General features: G+C 40.8%; 1 protein-coding gene across 6 annotated transcripts in view; it reads left to right on the top strand.

Annotated features, from left to right (window-relative positions):
* Positions 1–25,555, top strand: part of TRPM1 (transient receptor potential cation channel subfamily M member 1) — a 125,223-nt gene that overhangs the window by 16,851 nt on the left and 82,817 nt on the right. For 2 of the 6 annotated variants that reach the window (XM_065688889.1, XM_065688884.1), the window contains exons 1-2: positions 12,081–12,154; positions 24,838–24,944. In XM_065688889.1, coding sequence (XP_065544961.1) covers positions 24,942–24,944 — 3 coding nt within the window. In that variant the 5' untranslated portion in view covers positions 12,081–12,154; positions 24,838–24,941. Of the gene's footprint in view, positions 1–3,603; positions 3,681–12,080; positions 12,155–16,758; positions 16,833–24,837; positions 24,945–25,555 lie in introns of those variants that run through there. The other 4 variants (XM_065688885.1, XM_065688891.1, XM_065688888.1 and 1 more) reach the window with 3 other exon arrangements.

Raw genomic sequence — 25,555 nt, 5'->3', positions numbered from 1 at the left:
CCCAGCCTCACCTACAAGAGGGTAACATCACCATTTCTAACCATGCTGCAATGTCATGTCATACCATCTTGAGTGCTGATCTTCCTTTGAATTTGCTGGTACTGCAGTACAAACTACTAGTTATAGGTATCAAAAACCTGGAAAACAAAGAATGTTGCGCACATTCTTTAATATTGTAAGGAATTGCATTCTCTTGCTAGATTTTGATTCACTGTGGGCCATTTCTTAACAGTTTAACAGGCTCCAAACAGCTCACATAGCTCACTTATTTTTATATATATAAACACCCACAGAGACACAGATCTCACTAAACTGACTTGGCTTTTTTTAGTTCATTAGTTCTCTCTTTCTTTTTCTTTTTCTATATTTTTCCCTATTGATCTCTCATTCAAAGTTGTCTTCCACTGTTCCTATTACCTTCGGCATCATTTCTGTGTTCAGAAAGGTTCTTGCAGAAATCCTGAATGCTTCTTGCCAATCATAACACCCAGTCTCCTATCCTGCCATTTGGTGGAGTTCATCTTCTAGAATACTGTCTTTTTTTTAGCTGCATTTTTTGCATGTGTTACCTTCCTCTTACAGGCATGGAACTTGCTGTGCTCAGCCTGCTTTGTACGTTTTCCTGATAGTATAACTAGTGCAACTTGTGTGCTCTTTTTTTATGCTCTCACTCAAATCTGTGGAAGTTGTGTATTGAGGAAGATTCAAAGCCCCACCATAAATCATGCTGGATAAATCTTGCTGGATAAGAGTCTTTGCTGCTGCTATTTAACCCCTTGCTGTTTGCGGTTAATTGCTGAGTATGTTACTATTTGTTTCATTGAAATTGTCAGAGAACAGTCACACAGCATGATTGAACTCAGAGTCCCTTAGCGCTTAAGCTATGGTTTTGTATGTCACTTGTCAACTTGTGAGATTTACTTTTGACATTGTGGAAAATGTCACACAATTAAATAGATTGCAGGCTGTTACCTTAGAAACCTGTTGATGGTCTTGGTCTTGGAAGGGACCCACCATGGACAAAGAAAGCATGTTGACTTTCTTGACATGTAAATCTATGAATTTAAGGAGGGAAACAAACTTTTGTAATAGAGTAAGGCATGTCTTTTGCACATCCCAAGGGTCACAAGGACTTGTGCAAGATGTGGCTACATCCAGATAGTAGAATCCTTCCTTCCTTGAATACATGTAATTTAGATATGTGGATGTATGTATCATATGGTATCAAGACATCAGCAGTAATAGCAGCTGAAGTTCAGCCAGAGGAAAGGTGATGGAAGATCCTGAAAGTGCAGTGCTTTCTGTTTTGCTAGAAAGTCTAGCAAGGGAGGTTCAGTGCTGTAAAGCTCCCCCTCTGTATCTTCAGTATTTGCGTGGATGTCAAGCTAAAAAGAAGGAAGACTGCTCTTTTTATTTTTTTTTTTTCTTTCTTAGACATGTGTTCTGGCTTTTGTCTTTTCAATGGCACCATTTTCCACTGTTTAGTTGTAATCAGTGAGTAAGTTCTCCTTGAAATAACCTGGCACTACAACAGATGGATTGCAGGGTTGTACACGTAATCAGGTGAATAAATGCATGCTCATTGGTTCAGATGGTCAGCATATACAGATTCCCATAGAAGCCTCCAAGGATTTCTCTAACAGTCTAGCCAAAATGCTACCTGTGTAGCCAGGAGGAGGGTGTTTAAGGCTTAGTTACCCAGAGGGTGCTGTGGGGCTAGGTAGCCAAAGAGGTACAGAGTTGAGTCTGCTCCCTTCAGCTTAGTCGAAACAAGGCATGTTTAGATGTCAGTCTGTGAGAAGCATGGTGATAAGCAGCAGCAAGAAAATGGAGCAAAAGGCAGCACAAATACTGCGGACAGATTAGGCTATTTGATGTGAGAGGGCAGAAAGTTTTATTGCTGCTGCAATTAATTTCTCCAAAAAATAACAATAACCCTGCTAGGTATAAGACAGCTAAACACTCCTGAGGCAAGTGCAAGATTTCAGCTAGTGGGCACATTGAGTTAATTTTGTTCTCATTTTGGCTTCTAATTCTGATGGGTCTGGAATAAGTAGGAAGAAGGGTTGTAGTCAGCAGCTCATGTCAAAATGCTGTGTCCAGGCCACAAAGTGAGGACTTACAGAAATGCAAATGTTGCTATGTTATAAATAAAGTTATCTAGCAATGTTTAAGGTTGACTTAATTCAGTTAGGCGAGGTCAAGGCTAGCAAAGCCCTAAAGATTAAATGTAGAGTAACAAATCTTGTGGCTTGCTGAGAGTGAGGGAGAGGTGGAAATGGACAGTTAATGTAGAATCCTGGTAAAGTAGGTGTATAGCTAACTGCAGCTCTGTAGTCCTTTCCTCCTCTGAATGACCTTCTGGAGAAAATCATGTGGAACTCCAAGTTCAAAAGTGTACATCAAAGGTGTACTGGATACTCACTGCTGTGAGGACAGTGGCTGGGAAGATTGAAGCCCTTCTGTCTGGTAGGGTTTCACATTAGAGCATGTGTTCTGTGTTCAGAAGTACAAGGTAGTACTTCTGAATTATATTGCACATGCTACAGCTTTCTTGGGTGTTAGGGGGTTTGCTCACTTTTGAGGATGAAGACGCTTGAACACTGAGGACTTTGAAGGTCTTTATTTGTTTGGGTTATCCCAACTTTCTGAATTACAGTGAGGATCACATGAGAGGGGCAGGCTCTTCTCTTCAGACACTTTACTCCTGAGAAAATCAACAGCCAGCTAAGTGGAAATTTCCACTGCTGATGTACGTACCTGACTGCAAGTAGTATTCTGCCAGTCAGGCCTCACTGTAGGCGCTGGTATAGAAGAGATCAAGCTACAGAAACTTTTGCTGCTTGGTCCCAGATACATTCCTTTTTACATTTCTCACTGCCGGAAATGAGGGAGTCCGTGAAATGCGGGTGCTTTTGATACCCATTTCCAGTATATCCGTGTTTACTGTGCTCAGTCTCAGCAGACTGCCTGGAGTATATTTAATAGTATAGCTGCTAAAACACGAGGCCCCCAGGGGAGCCCAGCGGAGCCGCTCCAGACTCTGGGGCAGAGCAGTGGAAGACGCGTAGAAGCCCAGCCAGCAGCACAGCCTAGGAGGCTCCGGGAGAGCCGGAGCTCTCTAATGTGATCGAGGAGAGGGCGGCGGGGCCCACCGCCGCAGCGAGAGGTGCGCGCAGCGGTGGGCGCCCGAGAGGCGGTGGTGCGGCTGCCGTTGCCCGTTTAAGCGTGCGCCGCCGCTGTCCTCGGGTGCCCCTTGCGAGCCCCTCCCGCAGCCGCCACAGCGCTATTAATAGCGGGACGGGACGGGGCGGGGTGTCCCGGGACACGCGATGGGCTGTCCTCGCACCGCCCCGTGCCTCCGTCGGGTTCCGCGCGTACCCGCAGCCACCGGGGATCGGGACCGCGCCTCTGCCCCGCTGCCCCCCCCGCGCCGCTCCCCGCCCCGCTCCCCGCCTCGGCTGAGGGACTATGGGCGGAGGAGCAGGAGGAGCCCGTGTGTCGGGGCACAGCCGTGGCCGGGCTTCCCTGAGCCTCGGGCACCTGTGCGGCGGGCGAGCCCCTTTTCCGTGCGGTGGGGGGAGAAACGGTCCTGCCTTCCCCGGTTTAGAGACACCAACACGTGTGCAGCTCCTGCTGGGGAGGGAGGGGAGGAGGAAACAGTGCTGCTGTGCCCTCGGGTGAGGTTTCTGTCTGTCCCCTCTCTTCTGAGGGCCTTCCTCCCACGGGTTTAGGGACAGGCACTGAAATCTCCACCTGCTCTGACTGCAAAGGCAGGATTTGTCCGTTCTGGTAAACGGGAACATGCGTGTGAAACGCCGCCGACGTGTGTACTTTCAGCAGTCCACCCACGCTCTGATCGGGGGGGGGAAAGGAATGAAATGCTTCCTTTCTAGAGAGGGTAGCGTTTACTACACACAAACTGCACTTTGTAAAAACAGCGAAGAGCTTTTGTCTCACTGTAAAGGCAGTGTAAAAGTGTATTTGGATATCCCCTGTAATCAAAGAGTAAAATAGGCTGTGCTGCATGAGAAATAGAACTTGCCGTACTGGATTAGAGCCATCTACTTCAGTATCCTATGTGAACCTAGCCAGAAAAAGACATTGCAGAGGAAGGGAATGTGCATCTACTCTTTTCCATTGCTTCTGTCAAAATTACTGCAGTGTGTTGATACATGTTACAAATACTACTTCAGTAGTTAGCCCACACCTTGGAACTGTAATTTCTATATGCTTTTTATTTCAATACAATGAGAAATACTCCTGTTAGTCATAAAAAATTATATTATTTCAGTCCAAGTACGTGGAAGTGTAGACACAATTCCCCCTCCCCCAGGTTATTTACATCTTGTCAGTCTTTTTTAACCAACAATGAATTTAGTAAGCAGTGCCCCAGCTCTGTCATTAGTAAAGGAGATGGGGAGAACGGGTGTCCACATCCGATGCCTTAAATCTTGTATCTCTGCTACGAACTGCATCTGAAGAGCAGCAGGCTGTTTCCTTCTCCTTCACCCTGGAGCACAGTTGCATGCACGCTGCCACCCAACCTCTATTGGCGCTAGTGGCATCTGTTTGATCAGCAACTGCCCGAGTGTGACGTACACTGAAAAGAAGGCCAGTTGTTTTAATGCCTCTGCCAGCAAAGCAGTGTTACAGCAAATGAGCCTGAGTCACTGAGTTGGAGTGGGTTGGGAGTGTCTTTGAGACACTAATTTTACAGCTTTCTTGGATGTTAGGGGATTTGCTCGCTTTCCAGGACAAACGTTGTGTTCATCCCTATACCCTTTGCTACCAGCTCCTTTAATATATAACAAATCAGCCAGTGGCAGAGAGTTTACGCTATTGGTGTCTGGGGTGAAGAGAGCAAAAGTTATCTGTTAAGTGCAGAGCACCCTCAGCACTTTAAACCACAGCATTAGAACAGGATCCTCAAGTGTACATTAGTAATGCTTTTGCCCTTTGCTCTTTTGAGGGGTGATTTGTTCTACAAATACTTTATGAACCTCTTGAGACTGTGGCACCATGTTATTCTTCAAGAGTGTCTGCTAGTAAATTCCCACTGCATTACAGCATGGGCTTCTGTCACAACATGTTAAGTAATCACAGACAGATAGTATCTCATGACAGGATTTGTTCTGGTAAATGCAAGTTGTTAGACCCATACACACAAAAAGAGTTGCATAGTTCTAACAGTAGATAAAGAGATCAATGTTGTTTGAAGGTGGTGAGAGGGTAGAGTGCCCCATGCATGCTTAAATAGACAAAATGAGGAAGGCATTCAAGGGTAGTCTTGTTTGTATATGTGTGTTCTGGAGTGTGTGTGAATAGTTGACAGATTTGAACACAGCTGAGCCAATAAATTGAGGGCTACATATTCTCAGACCTTTATTCTACTATGTTAGTATCAGTCACTGTGCTGAGACTGGTCATCTCAGCCTGTTGCCAGAGGTGATTTATCTGCTGAGGTTTGTTGCGAAGCTTGGGGGATTTTGGTCTGGAGATGATGGTCTGTCTGTTGAAAAGCTGAAAATATGAAATTATGTTTCTGAGTGTAGAAACAGCCTAACTGCACAGCTCACCTTCGTGTGACAATAAGAATGCCTGTGCTGAAGCCTGGGGTATCTACCAGGCCTACAACTCTTCAGCTTTTGCTGTCTTTGCTTTTAGCTGAATAACAGTATCTTTCAGTAAGCCTTCATGGAAATCATGCTGTTGGAGGCTATTGCAGATTACATTTGTTTTCCCCTACTTACTAATAGTTTTGCTTACTATTTGCAGTATATTCTTTTGGGCTTATGCTAGCTGTTTGTTGGTGTCACACAGTAAGGGAGACCTGTAGTACTTTGTGTTCAGTCAGAATGTTTCAATTGATAGCCGGGAAGTCTGGAGATTTTTAGGCTTGACTGCTGGCTCTTGATGGTGTCAGTGCCTGTTGTGGAGACTGGCCTGTTGGTGTAGGCAACCTTGTGTGGTTGCCCACACCAAATACAGATTTGGTGTCATTCTGCCATCACACCAAATTGCAGCGTAGGACAGAGGAAACACAGTAAACCAAACTGCAATTCTTTGGAAGTCAGCAATTTTGTAGTACTTCCAGAAGCTTACACCCTGATGTTTTTCTCTTGGACTAATTTTGTATTCTTTGCATTTGGACTGTTCGATCGATTATTATTTTGCCTGCTCTAAAAAATACTTTAGATGCCACTTACCATTGCTCAAATGTTCCTGTATTGTAGTGGCCCTTACTTAATTCAGGCCCACTGAATTTGATAGGAGTACACATCTAAGTTCATTTGTGTTGACCAAATTTTAAGTGCATATTTTACTGCAAATATTTACTCTTCATAATGTATCATCTTTGAAGTTAACAATTTAGAAGCCTTAGAAACTGCAGAAATTCCTCAGAGTCTATATCTAACAACAAAAAAACCCCAAAAAACAGCACAACAAAAAAACCCACACAAAACAAAAAAATACCCATAAAGAGAAGATTATGGATGGGAGAAAACAATAAAAGGTCAGAATCTCACAGCTAATAGTAAAATGGGCCATATGTCCTTTCACTTCTGATCCTGCTCCAGGCACCCATCTAATCTCACTTTGACCAGAAGTCTGCAATTGCATTTGTGGATTCTCTGTGCTGCTGTAATTAAAGTGAATTTTAAGTATTTTTAAGTATTATATACTTTACATACTTTAAGTATTACGTACTTAAAGTATTACATACATATTACGTACTTTAAGTATTAGTGTGAGAGTAACAGAATGTGTGAGGTTATCAATTATATTGGCTTTAAAAAAACCAAACAAAAACCCAAAACCAAACAAACAAACCCCAAACCAAACAGATGTGCCTGTTGATCAGTGTATTGAACAATACAGCTGTAAGACATAATGGTAATACGTATAGCTGTGAGTGTAGTTAAAGTTCCTTTTTTGTTTGGCAGGATTTCCATTCTTACTTTAGGTCTGGTTTAGTCTCTAACTGTTCCTTGGCCTTTCCAAATGTAAATGTAAACTGAGGTCTTACATTGTTGCAAGTTCTGATCTAAAGTAACTGAAAAGGCTTCTACTGTTTTCAGAGGGTAATGAACAAGTAGGCATGTAATGAGAAAGTGACAAATCAAGCTTACAAGTTGGGACAAAAAGGATTGTCCAGATAAGTGTCTCAATAGCTTAAGGTTCCCATGAAGTCATTAAATAAATGACTTTTTAAATGTCACATTTGTTAAAGAAAAATGTAAGAAGTTTTGTTGAGACCCTTAAGAAAAATAAATAAGTGATGAAAGTGAATATGTGGGCTACAAAATATCTGCCCTCATGCACTTCAAATATGATGCATACCCCACTACCTGTCAAATATGCTCAGTTTTCTGTTCTTGAAGATATACTAATGTTTGGTTTACTCTGGCCACTTGCATGTTTGAAATTCTATAGATAACAAATAATCTTTGAAAAATACATTGCAGGGGAAAATGGTATCTGCTATTGCCTCATATAACAAGGAAATTATGATGGAGAAGTAAAATGATTTTACCCAGGTCTAAAATAATTTAGTAGTAGAACTGGCTTTGTAAGTGGGCATGTCTTGGACAACAGACTGTATGTTCTTTCAGACACTTAAAAATTATCATCTTCCTGACTGTTTTTTAAGGTCTGAATGGAAGCACAGCCAGATCGAACCTGGGTGAATTTTGTGAACACAAAAGGGTCATCACTCCACTGTGTCCTTCAATGAGGCAAGTTGCTTTTCTGCATGCTGTGTCAAGGAAGCACAAACTGTCCCAGTACCTGAGGTCAGAACTGTTAAATATTAACTTTCCAAATAAAAGGGTAGGCCTGTTTGTAATTGGGAGCGCAGTCTTGGCAACTGCTCTCTGGAAGTGACCCAGGCAATGTTCTGTTGGCACTAGGAAATAATAGATCCAGGGAATCCTATGTTTTCCTAGGCTAACTGAAGTCTGGCCTGCAGGAAAGAGTTTACTCTGATTTCTGGATTCAGAGAGTAGAAGCAGACATGCTCAGAATTTTAAGTATTTTCTCTTCCTGATCTTTCCCAACAGTATAGTTTAACAATAGCTGTGCAGAGGATAGATTATATTTAGCCTAGATTCCAAAACCAGGGAGACCTAATGCAATCTTACTGTTTGTCTGCCTATTGCAGATTCCCCTGGCTGATTTTGGGTAGCTTTAACAGCAGAGCAGTGTCTGAAAGCTAGGCTAAGTAGATTAATAGAATGGAAGAGACCAAATAATTGTATGAGAGGGAGACTGTATCATGACCTTGTGTATTATTATGCAGCAGTGAGGACATAAGACAAAAACCCATAAAAACCTGACTTAGTGTCTATGCTTATGGAATTCATTGGTGGATTTAGGTGTTATTTGGTGTCAGTCATCTGGAGCACATGTACTCGATGCTTCAGGAAATAGGAAGCTCTTCTACTATGGGAAACAGGTTTTCTTGTGTATTTCAAGTGTTCTTGAACTGCTCCTAGAAAAGCAGTATTTTGTATCTACAAGTTTAAATTTTAACTTCACTGTTGCCCCAGTTGCCCTCAGTGAGCCTAACAGAAACTGCAGTTAGTGACTAATGACTCGCTCTAATTAGTGATAAGGCAAGTGGGCAGGACTCTGGCCCCAGCCCTTGCTAACTGGAGAGTACTTGTAGTCTCTGGAAAGTTCCCTTAGAAGGGGAGTCTCCTTTGGCACTGTGGGGCTTCTAGGAACATAATTTTTGCTTGAATCTGTGAGGAACTGCTATTTGTTACGTACAAATACGTTACGTTGCAAATCTCACTCATCTTCAGCAAAGCAAAAGAGTAAGGTTTTACGGTGACATTTTTTAAAGTATTGTCTGCATCATAAGGCATCTGTTGAAAAGCTACTGAAACAAATCCCACTCCATTTATACTTGTCTTGGAAGTTTGCCTTTGACTTCAGTAGGAATGGACTGTAAATAGTCAGTAATTGACGTCTGACTTTATTATTGCACGATGTTATTTTGTGATTTATTGAATAGTTGCCTACAATAAGTGGCCTGTGTAGTTTGTTTGTTTGGTATTAGGAAGTAAATTTGTATTTTTCTGTTACAAACTGTGGAACTGGCCCTGTGGTGAAGGGATGTGTCTGTCCCTTGTACAGGCAGTGTTAGACTGCATTTTCTGGGAAACTACCGTAGGAAGAAAAATCACATCTCCCTCTCCCCCCTCCTCTCCCTGTGAAATGTAAGTGCTTCGGGTAACAGCTCCAATCAACAGTGTGATAGATAATGAAAATTAAGCAGTGGTTTAGAGCATAAGCTAAATCCCATTCAACTTGAAAGTGAAATTAGATTTCTGCTGCCCACTTAAGATATCCTAAGTCATTTCTGATAGCATGTTTGAGGAGCTTTTTGTGGAGGCAGGAGACTAAACCCTAGGATGATCCTGTACAGCACTTTACTCCTAGTCCCAGCAGGGACCTTCAGATGTATTTCACTCCTGGGTAAAATGGCTTTGATTTCAGACAAGGCACCAGGGCTGAGGAATGCAGATTTGGGTGTCACTGTGTTTATGTACCAAGATTACTGAGAAACCAAGTAAGAATGCAGCTGTGAGCCTTTAACCAGCATGCCATGGAAAAATAAAACACTAAGTGTGTATGTGCATGAGGGGAATGTGTCCAGTGTTTCTCACATTCCAGCAGAGGCCTCAGTAAAGACTGGAATTTTAATTCTCATCTGACAGCATTCCACAAAGACAACTTACATTCTCTTCCTGTTTCCCGCTTCCCCCTCCCAAGGGATTAATTAATAATTTTGTCTTGATATTTGTTCTGCCTTGACTATCAAATACCTGTTGGAGTGCCAGCATTCAGAAGAGATTAGCTGGGCTACTTTTGTTTGGTTCATAATTTGGATTCTCTGTGATTCATTAGTATGATCTGTTTTTCTTCTTATTGTTATTAGCAATGCAACTTCTTATGTATTGTCATTCCAAATTAAGATTGGAAACATCACCCACTGCATTGGTATCTCTGCAGGGACTCTTCAAGGTTCTTCTTACTACATCCATGATCCCTTCACACACATGCCTGTTGATATAGTACAAGGCCATTAGAGAGGCAAAAAAGAGGAGACGCAATGACTCATGTAAGCTTTTTAACAGCACAATTAAAGTACAAAGCCTCACCCACCTATCCCTGTAGGAACAAAGATCTTGATCTGCACAACACCTGCTGTACAGTATTGCTGCGTTTATTGCAGTGTTTTAGTTCTGAATACAAATACGGAAAGTAGGCCAGTGTATATGGAATTTGAGTGAAGGAAATGTTGGGTTTGGAGCTGATACCCATGTGAGATCAGGAGAACCAGACTTTGCACACAGTCGTCTGTTCATTTCTGGGTTACAAACTATATAAAAGAAGGTGCAGAAGTCTGTTTCCTCTATGTAAATGGGCCTGCCAGCATGTGTAATACCCCATTTAAGCCACAGCTGATGGCTAAAATCAGAGTAGCTAGATTTGTAGCCGAGATCATAAGCAATGAGACTGACCACTTCAAATGAGGATGCCTTTCCCCCTCTTCTTCTAATTTAAGTAATTCCAGTAATAGTCACAGTAAAACTTCTTATTGCAATAGCTTCTGTTTATCACTATTGAACATATGTGTCAGCTGGTGAATCCAACTGCCAGAATTTGCTTGCTTGCTTGCTTGCTTTCTGAATCAGCTTGCCTTTCAATTGATGGAATGTTGGTTTGGGCCCATACTGTGGGATAGCTGTAAGAAGCAGAGGACAAGACCTGCAACTTAGCAAGGGGGAAGACAAATTACTTTTCCACTTTCAGGATTCTAGACAGCTTTGGCAGATAGGAAGATGTATAGTATGTAGACAGTATCTCATCTCTGGCATAGGTCAGCAACATTGTGTCCTGTGGTCCTGGCCCTGGCAAACTTCTCATACCTGAGGTGTCACTGCGGTCCTCAGAAGCTGCCAGCATATTGTGCTCTACCTGACTGCAGGCTTCTCAGGCTCTTTTTCCTTAGGTAAATGTGCTAAGGGATGGGTGAGAATCTTTCCTCATAACTTTAATTAGTTCCTAACATAGATTAAGACCTCTGGAGATGTCCAAATAGATGTGCTGCAGAGATTTGAAAGCTCATTAATGTGTAGGAGGCAGAGCTATTTTTTCCTCTCTGCTTTATACCACTACTATTGAGCTCAGCCGTGAGCTGTCTACTAGAGGGAATGAGCACAAGCATTGCATCGTACCTCCCATATGTGACTTACCTGCATCACTGCACTGTGCTCTGGCTGGGAGGGAGAGCTGCCCTGCAGCAGTGCCACACAGGGTAATTGGGAGGGATCTCCTAGGAAGGAAAAGGAGCAAATGGTGCGTTGACTGTGCCCCTGTTTCTTGTGTCAGCTATTCTAGATGCCCTAGCTGCCTCACTGCAGTGGGGGCCCTATTGGCACTATTCAAATTCAGTGTTATGAAATTACTATCAGAGCTTGTGCGAAATGCCTAAGTCATTGCTTAAGCCCCCCAAAATGCTGTAAGACATCTTGGAATCCTCACTCAACCCCATTTCCAGCAAAGGAGTCACGTAGTTGTAAATGCCTGTGAGATCAACTTTCCTTTGGTATGTGGTCCTGCTGTACTGTGTTGATAGCACAAAAAGATAAGGCAAGTGAAAGCTGGCCCTTAGAAAGACCCTTTCTGGAAGGAAAACATGTATTTTCTTTTGTCTGATTGCTCCTCAGACCCTTCTAGAAAAGATGGTGGCTCTGTGCCAGTGTATCTGCCAGACTGTGCTGTAACATGGGCCACAATGGAGGTGTTACGAACACTGTACTCTGACTGTCTTCTACTTGGAACACCAAGGATGCATACAGACCACAGAAGGGTCTGTTTACAGCAGATAGAAGACAAACTGTCCTTGCAGATGAGGAAGACGACAGTGACTTAAATTCTCCTGTACTGTTCTTTGCTGAAGAACAAAAGCACTGATTAGCAAAGCTGGTATGTGGGGTAGCTGCCTAATTGGGTTTCGGATATAAGATCATGTGGTTGTGCGAGTAAGGGTTGCTGACAGAGATGTCTTTGGCTTAGGAGTTGTCTGATCTCTCCTCAGTCTGCATCCAAATGCAGTGAATTGCCTGCTTCCCTTCTGGTAAGGAGGAGGAATAGTTGGGGGGAGATTGGGCCAGGGTGAGAACTGGAACATGCTGAATGTCTTCCTGGGAATTGGCAAAAGGTCTGGGAGAAGTTTGAGAGCCTTGGGATCTTAGCCTATTTAACAACCTTTTTGTCCAGCATCCTCAGCAGCGGCTGGGTGTTCTCTGAATCTATGAACACTAACCTAAACCAAAACTGAACGTTCATCTCCCTCTCCCTCAAATTGAGCTGATTAAAAGCAGAGCCTCAGTAAAAATCTTGAATTCTTAGGTTAGTTCTAGTTCAACATTATTTAATGCCTGGGTTTGGTACTGCTTACAGTAGCAGTGAAGCAGTCATCTTTTGTTGTAGCTGTAAATCTCCTTATGTATTTTCCAGAAGTTAACGTAGTAATAGTTTTAAGAGTCTCTTATTACCAGCTGTAAGTCTGATTTTCTAACAGAATTCTGCTAATGGTATTATTCTGGCTTCAGCAGTCTTCTTTATCTCAGAACACATTAGAAGGGCAGTGGGTTCTTAGCCAGAATTCTCATTTTGGTCCCATGAAATGTAGTTCTGCTGTAACGGTAGCTTACTCTTAATAATACTCACATGCTTTCTTCATTTATTGTTGTCTAGATTTTGCTACATCAATTATTCTTACATTGCTGATAGCCTAACAGCATACAGTTTAAAGAGGTCAGTATCCACAGCCTATCCCAACTGATCATATTTACATTAATCTCATTCCTTTTACTTCACCAGCTGATAAATTTTGGATTGTATTAAAAATAAAATTCTCAAAACATTGTATTACCTTAAAATTAATGTGAAGAAATATCTCCAGGAGTCTCTTTCACTGTCTGCTTCTGTGAAAAATAAACTTACATGTCAGAATCTGCCTTTATCTCTATGTAGCGGTAAGGTTACTGGGGCAAGTAACGTGTGGTCTGTTTGCCATATGTTCTTGTTGTAGACCCACCAGTCTTTGTTGGTATAGTTGCACTTTGGCAGTTTTTTGCTGTCTGGGTGTACGGCCCAGTAGATCAAGAGGAGAGTAAAATTCAACAGTATGAAGAGCAGGATTATAGTCAGTTCTATGTAGGGAGATATAAATCCATGGTTTTGGATTGTGTTATCTGACTGAACCTGTTACACAGGCTGAACTTCAGTTACATAGAAATAACACTTTTGAATGCTGGTAGTCCTCCATTTTGAGAGACTCACTTCATAGGCCAGTGTTCCAGTGGGAATTTTTTTCAGTTTATGATCTTTAATGAAGGCTGTGTGGAAGATCAGACTAGATACCATACTTATGTTTGGGATGTAGTGCACTGTTAGCCAGCATCCTAAGAACATGATTAGTGTGGCTGAGGATGCATCTAAGGAACAAGGACTTTGTCTCCAGTGTTGGAAGCTTTGTCTCATTCTGCAATAGAAAGATCAGGATCCCCTGTAAATTCAGTTTATTAATCCACTTCTCTTTCCCATAATCTTCCTGTCCTTCCTGGGTCTTGTTCTGGGATGCCAGTAAGAGTGTCCTGACCTGTTTCTTTGTCTTTTTGAGTTGCTGCCGGATTAGTCTAAATGCGTCCTTTCACCCTCCTTTTAGGTGAAGATAGATCCATGGTTTTGCAGTTTAGTAGCATCTGGGACTGGTAATTGCTTAGCTAGGAAGTTCATATCCATGGTAAACTGTGACTTTGACCATGAAAATGAAAAATTACTCAAGTATAGAGCCACCTTGCCTTCTCCATGTCTGCCTTTACCTTCCATGGTTCTCTGAAGAAGGAATAAACAAAGTACTGACATGAGATCAATGGTTTAAATTAGGAGGGTAGAGAACAAGCTGCCCATCACTTTGCTTCAGGACTAACAAATCACAGGGGGATATTTGATTTGCATAAGAGAAGTTCTTATCAGCTAGTACTGTTAGTAGCGGTCTGGTCTAGACGCCGGTTTATCTTTCCCGTCTAGCTAAGTGAAGCAGGTGGCTTGTTAGCTCCATCTGCTGGAACTTGACGGTGTGGGTGATGTAGGGAAGCTTGGCTGGACGCACAGGAAAAGAGGTAAAAAAGAGAAAGAAACGAACCTAAACCAGAAGGAGTCGCTGTGTGCCATCGAGACTGAGAAACGAGATGGGAAAGTCCATCTCCGGGACGCACAAAACATGAAGAATAGTTAAAGGTTCGTCTGTGGCTGCATTAATTACGACTTTTCTAGTTGCTTTAGGACACACAAAACAACTTAAATCAACTCAATTTAGAAGCGCATACAAACCTGTATAATGCTATCTTTTACTTCGGCATGTGCTGCTGTGCAGAAAATGCAACTCTGAAGGTAGTTTATTCAAGACTGATAATTACAAAGCAGACTAACTGTAAATGGTTTCCCATTTACGGAAACTGCAGCGTTGTTTCAGAAGTAGCAGACCACAGAGTAATTTCAGTTATGGGAAGTGTGCTGTTCTGTGCATTTCAGGTAAGAACTCTGCGTTTCTGGCAGAGTAACACCTGACAGACATTGAGAACTTCTCCTGCAGCTGTCTTGTCACCTCTGTGGAAAATCATCTGCCCAGTAAATGAGGAGGGGAGGATGAGAAAAAGAAAAGGTTTACCCACAGGGCAGCTTATTATCTAGCACTCCGTCCTGCAAAGATGCTTTGTTTAAGTAATCGCATACATAGGAATGGGATTTTTCTGGTGCAGGTGCTCAATGTGTTTAAGAAAGGCTTTTGTTCTTGGCTAAATTCTCATGAGACATCCTTTGGTGAAAAAAAGCAAAAAGGGGGACTGTGGTTCATGGGTGAGGTGGTATTTCCCACTAGGAAAAGCATTATCTGCTGTTATGACACAGATGTCTCCATATCTGAGAGCAATTCCATTCTCTAAAAGCAGAAAGGAGGAAGTGAGAAACCATGAAAAGAATGGCTAAGATGAGAACAAGTTTTCCTTCATTTCTCTCTTCTGTCATTGTTGCACAAATTCCTGCTTGGACTAGCTGGAAAAAAAACTTCAAAGATTTTTTTTCATGATTAGAGGGTTCTCTGTGGCACATGTATTCTCTAATGGGACCACAAGGAATCTGAATATCAGGCGATTATCTAAAGATAGACCTCAGTAAACAGAATTGTTTTACAGTGTAATAGTTTGAACTTTGTAAAGAAGATAGTTGGATGCTACAGACTAGCTGAAGGTGGCTAATTACAAGTGACAGATTTTGTTGTATGAGCTCTCATAAATATTTTAATTTTCTGGAATATGTTCATACACCAGATTTACTGAGGTTAAGGAGACATTTGAGGTTGATGAAAATGGGATTACTGGTTCATGTATGTGTTTTCTAAATGGGATTCTTTGTCTGCAGTCTCTGGTGCAGTTATGTCCAGTTGCAATATTTTAGTCTCTCATTTGAAATTAAATATTAGCCTAAAGAATCAGGCAGAGACCAAACTGTTGTTAAATATCAAAGACAATCTGTCTGGGCTGTATGTTAGAAAATGTAAATAGCAGCTGATCAGACTGTTATGAAAGGATATGGGAAAACAGCAGAGAACTGTTAAGACTTGGACTAGCTGGAAGTACTATGATCCCCAAGGAGCCTAATAAGATTCGAGCTTAAGCAGTAATGTAAAGCCCTGTAAATGCACAATTCAAGAAATCATTTTGTAGGAGCTCAAAGTTAAAATAGTGAAGTTAGTCAAGAAGTGGAAAGCTTTAGATGCTGCTTCTATCCAGGGCTAGTTTAGTGGGCAACTCACTGTCATGTTGTGTTCTTCTGGCTCCTAGAAGGAATCCTATCCATCCAGTCAGTTGAGATACTGCATTATGTGAGGTACTGGGCACAGGCCACTGAGGAAGATAGGCAGCCAGCTACACATCCCCTGATGAAATGCAGTAGTCCAGGTGAGCACAGATTATTTGAAGCTAAATGCCACAATATAGTTTGTTCAAAGAACAAACTATATTCCAGGATCTGGAAATCAACCTAAATCAAACCTAAATCAACCCTATATCAACCTAAACCAAAAATGCCTCATTTAGATTTTTGTCAGTATTGACTTAAAATACAGAACATCCCTTACAGAAATACAAACAACTTGTGATACAGAAATCTTGTTAAGTTCTGTGTCTGTGCTTACATATTCTTTGGAGGATCCCTTACTGAGTAATGTCATTTTCAGCTGTTTGGGTTGGGGTTTTTTTTTGTTTGTTTTTTTTTTTTTTTTGAAAGTTTCATTACGATCACAGCTGAGTTACTAGGTATTTGTTTCTTTTCAAAGTAGCAAGGAACATCAAACAGCATGTCTCCAATCAATACCATTGTTCTTGTTCCTGCTGTAGATGGCAGTTACAGGTGTTAACCTCTCCTAGGATTTGCTCTATTGTTTGGTAATCAGCCTGGTTGTAAGTTACCTGGTTAGAAAAGATGAATTGGCCTACACCCAAAATTGAAAAATGAACACACTCCCTCCCTCCCTCCCTCCCTCCCTCCCTTTATTGGCTTGGCTTGACCTTCTTTTTTTTAGAATTGCTGCCATCTGGGGAGTTGTATCAGCGTGTGCCAGTCTGTTGTCACTGATTGTTGGAGTGACAGTTTGGCTTGTGAATGGAAAGCATATGTAACTTTATTGTATATCAGCTAATACAGGAAAAGTAAAACATAACCACCTGCTTGGTTTTTAGGCTTAAAAGGTGAGAGACTGAGTAATTTTAACTTTTTACTCAAAGCTGAATTTTTAGAAAGCCTTTACCATATCACTTTCATGATTAGTTGTGACACAGCACTGTCACCTTGGGCAACCAGTAAGTCCCTAAAAGGAATAAAGCTTGTAGCAGTCCATAGCAGCAAGCAGGCTTAGTCAATGGAATTAGGAATTAGCCTTTTCTAAATCCTTGAGTAGATGTTTGCACATCCTCCAGCAGAGCTGAAAGAACCTCTGTGTGCTAATGGCTATGGGGAATACTTAGATTTTAAACTAAACATTATCTTACTGTGTTTAATATACATTCTAAAGATATGGTGCTTTCTTCCAGGCTGACAAGGTAGGTGCATCTCATTTTTCTATTTGAATGAAGATGGTGAGGTAAATGAACAGACTGGGTGCCATTGAGAAAAGAAATGTGGTCGTCTTGTATGCTGTTGTTTTGAGTGGCAGTTTGCTTGGCTCAAAGGTCTTTTGCAAAGCAGGATGCTGAAAAGGTTCCCTCTATCTTTAGTAAGATGAGAACTGCCTGGGCTTTTCTCCCAAGTGGTAGTTATCTCCATTGATACGTCTTCTGACACTTGAATTCATATATACTTTTTTATATATCTTCAGAGTTATTAATGAAAGCAAATTTTTTTGCCATCTGAAATGTGCTTGAAGATAAAGTACAGATGTACATACATATCTTTTGATATGTACTTGGTAAGTGTTTTATCAAAGTTCAGTTTTCTTTGTACTCTTGTAGAATAAAACATTGCTGATACGTAGAACAGTAAAAGAAATAGATGATGAATGAAAAATGGCAGATGCTGTAAACAGGATGCAAGGCAAAGATTTGAAATTAACCAGTATTATCTAATGGGTGTTATTTTTGTTGCACTGTCATGATCTCTTCAGTCCTCCTTGGCAAGGGGATGCATTTCTGAACACTTGCAGTTCATCTCACACTTACATGGTCGCGCTTTGAGATGAACACATAATAGAAGATCAAATCAGATCAATAAGTAGCTTTCTTTGTGTCCTTATTGATTATGGGACAGCTGAAATGGAGTTTGGTGGTGGGCTTAGTCACCAGCTGGGCCTTGAGTGGCTCAGATGAGAAACTGCCTGCACCTCATCATTACTAAGGTGAGAGTTTGGGAGCTTTGCAGGACTGAATCAGAACACAGCACCCAGGAAGCACTGGTGAATATGGGCAGGGCACCTTTCTACTTGACACTTGTTGTTAATTTTGCTGCAGAAATCTTGCTTGATACAGTTTTCTGCTAGTAATGCTGATTTGAATGAGATCAGTATGTGCCTTCATCCTTAGATTGCACAAGTTTGGAAATTAAAAGTTCGAATGTTAATTGTAGGCAAACATAGTTCTTAGAAGAAACCTATATTTACAGTGTAGGTTAAGCTACAGAAGCAAGAGTTGCACATGGTCAGGATAAGTGTCTACAAATGAAGTCAATCAGGGATATAGTCATCAGGAGTAATTGCATATGTATGTGTTCAGAGCTACAAATGACTGATTTCAGTCTTATTCCCATTTCAAACCAGTTGTCAGCCTTCCAGCACAACTAATTTAAAGCCTTTTGCATCAAGCTCAGGCCAAGTTTTCATCTTAAAAATGCCAATGGTTCAAGTTGCCATATCACTGTATTTCTTCCTTCTTCAATTTGGGATTTTTTTTGTTTTTCATTCACAGTTACAACTAGATATGGCCTGATGAAATAGACCTTTGGTGGTCAGTTTCCTGAATTTTATTAGGGAATAATAATTCTGTTAATGAAGTAAAAAAATATTACTGCCTTGAATGTGTTTTCTCCTTTTAATACAAATATTTATAACGGAGTCTTGTGGGAGCAGTGGATAGTAAGAAGGCAATGTACACTTGTTTTCCCACTGGATTTGATCAAAACCAAAACCCTTGAGCACGTGGAGATACCGATTGAATTATTTTTTTGTGTGATCCTAGAAAGCTAAAGTATGGACCCTGTTGAGCTAGGTAGTGTACAAACACAGAACAAATAAGTGATTAAAGCCAGCACATGCAAAGAGCTAAATGAAGTCGTTTGGCTCAATGTACTTCACAGGTATATAGCCATGTAACAATTGCATTATTTTGCCCTTTTGGTTGATTTGTGTTTTATCTGCTTATTTCCTACTAAAGCAAATGTCAAAATTCAGATCCAAATCTGCATATGTTGAGAATTACTTGGCTGCAGTGAAACAATGACAGCTTTTTAATGTAACAGTAGGCTTATCCTGCAGATACTGGAAAAGCCTAGTTCATACCAAGTTCATTAAAGGTGGAATTCAGCCTACTGCTGAGAGCCGGCATAAAGCCATTCTATGCTTAACTCTCCCCTAAGTCCTAAAGTATGCACTGCTTTTGTTTCTGAACTGTGGTAAATTTTATGTGGAGAGTTCAACACCTATAAGGTAAGTAAGACTGGGCCTGGAAAGCTGTAGTAATTGCTAAGTTAAAAAAAGGGGGGGGGGGGGGGGGGAAGCAAAATGCCCTATTGCAAAAGACACTAATTCTCAGTGAATTAAAATTTCTTCTGGTAATCAAGAAGTTTTCATCTTCTGTCAAATTAATCATGGACTTCATTCACTATTTACGAATTTGCTCTCAAGACACTACCTACTTACAAAATGTTTCTTGAAGAATTCATTTCACTCACTTCTGTCGTCCTGTAAAACACGAAGATGAAATTTTTTGAAGACAGGTGGGCAAAGCTGCTTTAAGTAGACTAAGAAACAGGAATATATTGTCTGGATATATGTGTATGTATGTCTGCGCAAACACTAAGTAGATAATGTTAAAATTTTTGTTTAAATTTAGTACTTTTATCCCTGTTAAGCCAGAAGCTCTTTAAAAAAATGAGTTTCAGAATAGCCCAGCGTGGTTAGGTAGCAGTAGTGAGATGGTGACACACAGTTACTCTCCTCTGAAGGGACCTTGCTATTCTGGTGCTTCTGCAGTGGTGACTGTCCAGAGGTTTGCACAGTCTGGTTTTATACTATGCTTTCAGTAAAACAGGATCTTTGATGTCAGCTCAGCATCTTGGTTATTGTGTTTTGACAGGCACAGCTGTTAGCTGTGTTATCTAGAGACTTTGGGCTGTGATTGTTTCCATGGATAGAAAACCAAAGCATCTTAGGAAACGGCCAAAAAATGTTTTATTTATGTGTTAATTCCTCCAGTCCTTCTCTTTCAGTCAGATGTTGGTATTGTGATGAAAATTAAAGAATCTGGAACACATTTTAATTAATAGAGGTGAAGGAGAGAAGGAAGTGTATAGAAGGATTGTGAGCAACTTGGACTGAGATGGCAGAATGGACAACTTCTAAAGATATGTAGACTGGTAAATACGTTTTCTAGAGAAGTGTGATGTATGCACCAGAAAGGAACTTCCTATGAGAAAGAAAATGCCCCCAGATGCACCTTATTCCCCAGATGCAGATGGATGAATGCTGTCACTCTTACTGACTGGGCAAGTAGTAGTTTGATAGTACTTAACATGGGTCAAACACTCATTTTGTGATTGTGAAGAGTCTGGTGACTGCTGTGCAAAGGGACTGGTGGCAGGGCAGTGGTGGGCTCCAGTACATTTACAGTTACGCTGCTGTGTGCACAGGCAGGTAAGCACAGTGGTTATTCTGTTACTTCTCAGAGCTTCCTGTTGCTTGCAGCCTGAATGGAATATTTCTCCGGCAGCCAGAGGAGCCTGTCCTGCTGCCTGCCAGGTGTCTTTGTGCTGGGGTGCAGAACTTACCTTTTCTGAAGTTGCTTGCGCTGCTTTGCTCACACAAGTTGACTGCTCAAATGTGAATTGGTAGAGTTCGTAAGAGCCTTTTAGTATAACAGTGCTCTGCTGACTTGACTATACTTTTTTTCTCATCAATCACACAAGATAGTTTAAAAAGTTCTTCACAGAGCTTTTTCTTTCTGAAGCCACTTTAAGGTCAGTGGTGCAGCGGTAAGTGTGCTGAACATTTAAGTAGCTGCAGTCTAGATAGTCTATTCCAGCAGACCGGCATTTTACACTCCTGAGTTTTTCCAGCCTTAGCATGTAAACATACAGCCTTAGCTGCAGTAAGATTAGTTTACTTTTGTAGGCTTAATCTATGGCATCGACTAATCTTGATGTGATCCTATTACTGCAAGGTCGGGCGGGATTGTAGTTTTTGATAGTCTTGCTTTGCTCTTTTGACTCCTACATGTGTGTTTTGGAGCAGTCTTTATTGGCGTCTGAGACTTTATAGTCTAGAGAGAGATATCTAATTCATGTGATCCCCACTGAAAAATGTTAGGAGACTGCCTATGAAAGCAACAAAAAGTAAGTCCTTGCCCTGTTATGTATCCCCTTATCAACGTCACTTGCTGAAATTTAAGAAGTAGCAAAGAAAATCCACCATCATCTGTCACATCTGTGGAGATGGATGTGACATGAGTTGGTCAGCTGGAATGCGTTACTATAACAAATGCTCCTAGCAGGAGTGGAGAACCTGTAACTGATAGAGGTGGGAATTCTCTGAGAGTAACTAGGGACCAGCAACACGCTGAGAGGTGCTAAGCTCTGCCAGATGAGACTGTCTAGGAGATGCTGATTCATTACTCACTGCTGTGTGCCAGATTAGAGCTGTGTTTCCCATCGGCATCAACAGCGATAGATATATTAAACTGAGATACACAGGATTTTAAGTGCTAGAGTTATAATGCAGAGACGGGGCATCAATGCTGTTATATTTGTGTTTCTTCACCTTTGTTTTTTCTTAGTTCTGGTGCTGTGTCAACTCTGAAATGAGATGTTTGGTTTGCATAGGCAACCCTTTTGAATGAACACCCTTGGAAGTTCAGCTGAGGTTCCCCTTTCTTTCTCTTTTGGGAAGTTTCTTTAGTGTTGGCGAAGTACTTTTGAACATCTTGCAAAACTTTTGAACTCATTTCTGTGAAGAACTCTGAGCTTGTCAATACAGTGGAGAATGTTCATGTAAAAATGCAGGGACTGTTTGCTCAAGCACTTAGCAAACAGTAATCATGCTTGCATCTGCCCAAGGACTCCAAATGATTTTACAGGGATCAGGGAATGAGGAGTCTTTGCAATATGTTTATATGATTGCTTCTTTTGTTCAAATAGAGACCAAGGTATTCAAGATATGGGGTGACTTGCACATGGTCCCATAGGAAATCAGGGTCAGGAAGATTCTGTCTGATTCTCAGTTCCTTTCTTTACTTCTAAACCTGTTCTACACTTCATGTTTATCTTGCAGCTAACTCATACTTCATATTGTCTTGTTCTTCTTGCATCAAAATATATGTGCACATTTCTAGGTCTTCTGTAGGTTACATTTGCCGTTATTACTAACCAGCCCAAATTTATGTATTTTGTTTACTTTTCTCTTTAAAAAAGCAGTTTTCACAATCAGAGCAACATGAATATGTACAGTGCCAGTACATTATGGTTTAGGAAAGGTTACTGGCCCATTAAATTCCTTTTCTTGAAGAGAGGTTTTTAAACCGTCAGGATGAACATTTCAGATATTTGACAGTTCCCACATGCTAATATAACATCAAAGGAGTCTGTATTACACATTTTAATGCTTATATTTCTAAAGAAATCACAGCAAAACTATTAGAAAATTCTGTTCTCTCACTTCAAGAATGGCGCAGAATATCCACCAGATGGAGCTGGTGGCAGTGAAGAAAATGTTACTCGTGAGTGAACCTCAAATGCCAAATGATGGAGGTAAGAAGTATTTACCGTTGAAGATTACAAATGGAAATGGCACTGGTAACTGTGTATTTGGAATTTCACAATGGAACTCAATGCTGTGAATAAGAGAACTGACACATTAACAAAGCATCTAGGGAGTATGTCCTTTCCCCTTTTTAGAACTGACAGTAATTCAGTTATCTTCCAACAAGAAGCAGGTGCTTCCTCTATCTCAGGGATGATGGAGCACAGTAGGGAGCCTTGTTCCCTCATTCACTATGTTGAATATGAGCAGAGTTCCAGTGCACTGCTGCTCAGACCTTCTCTTTTTAACCAAGCAGGGAGCAACCTTTTGTCATCTGCTGTAGATGTTGTCTTGTGGTGGGAAGCAGAAATAAGCTGCTTTCTTCCAGAGTTACAGGGTCATTCTTTCAGTTCTGAGGTCAGTGGAGTTTTCTGGGCTGCTGTCTAGTGGTGCAGGTTCAAGACTTCAGTGCTTGCTTGTCATTAAATTACTCATTTTATTTGCAGTCTAGTCCTTCATCTCTTTTTCTTCACTATCCTTTCATATCCTTCATTATTAGCTAGGTAAGAGACATTGTTTCAGCATTTTTTTCATTGCTGGTAAATACAGATATGTATTTAACAAGCTTTGTTTGAGACCATGGTATTGCATAGAAAAAAAAAAGTGGTGTACTGAATACTGAAATGATGATGGTTTTTTTGCTCAGCTAAAATAAAAAGGAAAGTTATTATTGTCATGAGATCCTATCCTCACTGAAATCTATGTGAAAACTCCTTTTGCTTTTAAGACTGTGAGGCTGAAACTGATTGCTGTCTAGGTTTATATAGTACACGTTAAAGTCACCTGGCATGACCCTCAGTTTCACTGGGGTGGCACCACCACTGCAGTGTTCTTTTACTTCTGAAATCAGTCTTTTTAAATTTAGGATCTATGGTCACCCTGCTTAGACCCACATGGCTCTCACAGCATCTCTTCAGTCTGCCCAGCACAACAGGCTCCTGGCGCTCCCATCTCATTCCAGTTTGTTGTTGTAATAACAGGGCTAGCTTCATATACAGTGTATTATACTTAGATTGTATTGCCTAGAACTTACTTTCCATCTTAAGAGCCAAGTGACTTGACCATTAAAAACCTAAACTTCAATATCTTTGGAAAGCAAAGAAGCATTCTCATCTCCAACAAATAAGGGAGCAGCTGAGGTACAGTAAAGATGAATTACTTATTTATATCTGTGTTATGTAAAAAATACAAAGAACATCCAGGGGTGACACATCACCTTCTTTTGTGGTTGGGGTTTTGTGTTTCCCTCCTCCATGTATCACTGATGACTGTGTGGATTACCAGGAGAAAACCAGCCACAGCTCTTAACCTCTCTGGACTGCACATTTCTTTAACCATTAACTGCACACATACTGGTAGTAGTGGATATACACTATGTCAAAGAGGAATTAGATAATGTCTTCCATGAAAAGGATAATAGACTCATACTTCTTACATCACTATAATTTTCTTCTTGGGCTCTCTTTTTGGTTTGTTTATTTTCCATATATATTACCCAGCTAACTAATATCAGAAATCCAACTCATCATTTTACAGATAAGGAACAGTATAACTGGTTAAAGGTTCAGGTATTGATAAGAAACTCACTAATTTTAATTGCTCAAGCTCAGACAGTTCCTGACCTAATTCTAAAAAATGCTGAGCAAGCAACATCTCCTGTAATAGTGAATGGGAGCTGCCACATTTCTTCAATTCAGATTCTTGTTGCCTCAAATGCCTTTTCAAAAACTGAAGCAGATAAAGCTCTTCTCCAGTGTATAGGACTGTCTATTCAGTGGGCATTTATGAGGATCTAGACAATGGTTACTAGATAATTTTGAAAATTCAGGCTTTGATGGCATATTCTATGCCACATCCCATGTGTAAGTTGGCCTGCTTATATAATTAGAGAGCTGGAGACATCTTACTGCTGTTCTCAACAAAGTGGAGCTGAAAACAGGACATTTCTACTTAATTTCACTTTAAAGCTGCTTTTTATTATTTGCAAGAGAAAGAGAGAGGGGACAGACAGTTGCTAAATGACAAAGACTGTGGAATGGACAGACAGACAATGCTGAAGTACCACACAGTGGCCTTTAAGTGTGGATTTGACTAAATGGAACTTCATTTCTGTCGATGTCACCTGCCAGTTAAATGCAGTCTGAGTTTTGTTGTGTAAACTGTTACATTTTTAATCCAAATATGCTTTTCCCTAGGTTACTACAGCATTGCTTTGAGGATATGTAGTTTACAGAAAAAGAGGCCACTTTCTTCACCCAGCAGACAACAGTTCCCAGTGACCCACAGAGTGCTGATTCTCATGGTAGGTAACCAACACTGAACAATATTGTCTGCACTTTGTTTCAGGGATAGAAACTCAATTATCAAGAACTGCTGAAGTACGTAATAGCTATGACCTATACCTGAGATAAAACAGTAATGTACTGCAGTGTGTAAATGGTGTGAACTGTCAAAGGGAATTGAAGACATGGTGCTCCCACTATCAGTTCTGTTGTGCACAAGAAGTTTTAAAGAAAGGTCCGTAAAAATTGTGTAAAATTCTCCCAATGCTCTTTATTGTTTGAGTTGCAGCTATTAAGACGTAAGAAAGATGTCAAGCTCTGTATTGCAAAATCATAAAAGCTTTGATGGTTTCTTTGCACTTAAGAAATGCGCTTTGCCTGAAAAAATATTGTGCTACAAAACATTGTGATTTCCGAAATGTTTAAACTTCTTCAGAACTTGAAAGTGGAAAACTTTGATATTTTTTATTTTCCCCTTGTCTTTAGGGACATAGAGCTTTGGAATTTTTTGTTTGACTGTTTGATTTCTGTTCTTCCTGATAACTCCATAAGCTTGCCTATCTTCATTCATGTTGATAATAAAGGCCAGAAATTGTAGTCCTGAATATAATGTGTAAAACCAGCTCTTTAA

Source organism: Lathamus discolor, chromosome 8 (genome assembly GCF_037157495.1).
Source record: "Lathamus discolor isolate bLatDis1 chromosome 8, bLatDis1.hap1, whole genome shotgun sequence".
Classification (NCBI taxonomy): Eukaryota; Metazoa; Chordata; class Aves; order Psittaciformes; family Psittacidae; genus Lathamus; species Lathamus discolor.
Note: the sequence above shows the minus strand (reverse complement) of the source record. Positions and strands in the feature narration are given on the sequence as shown.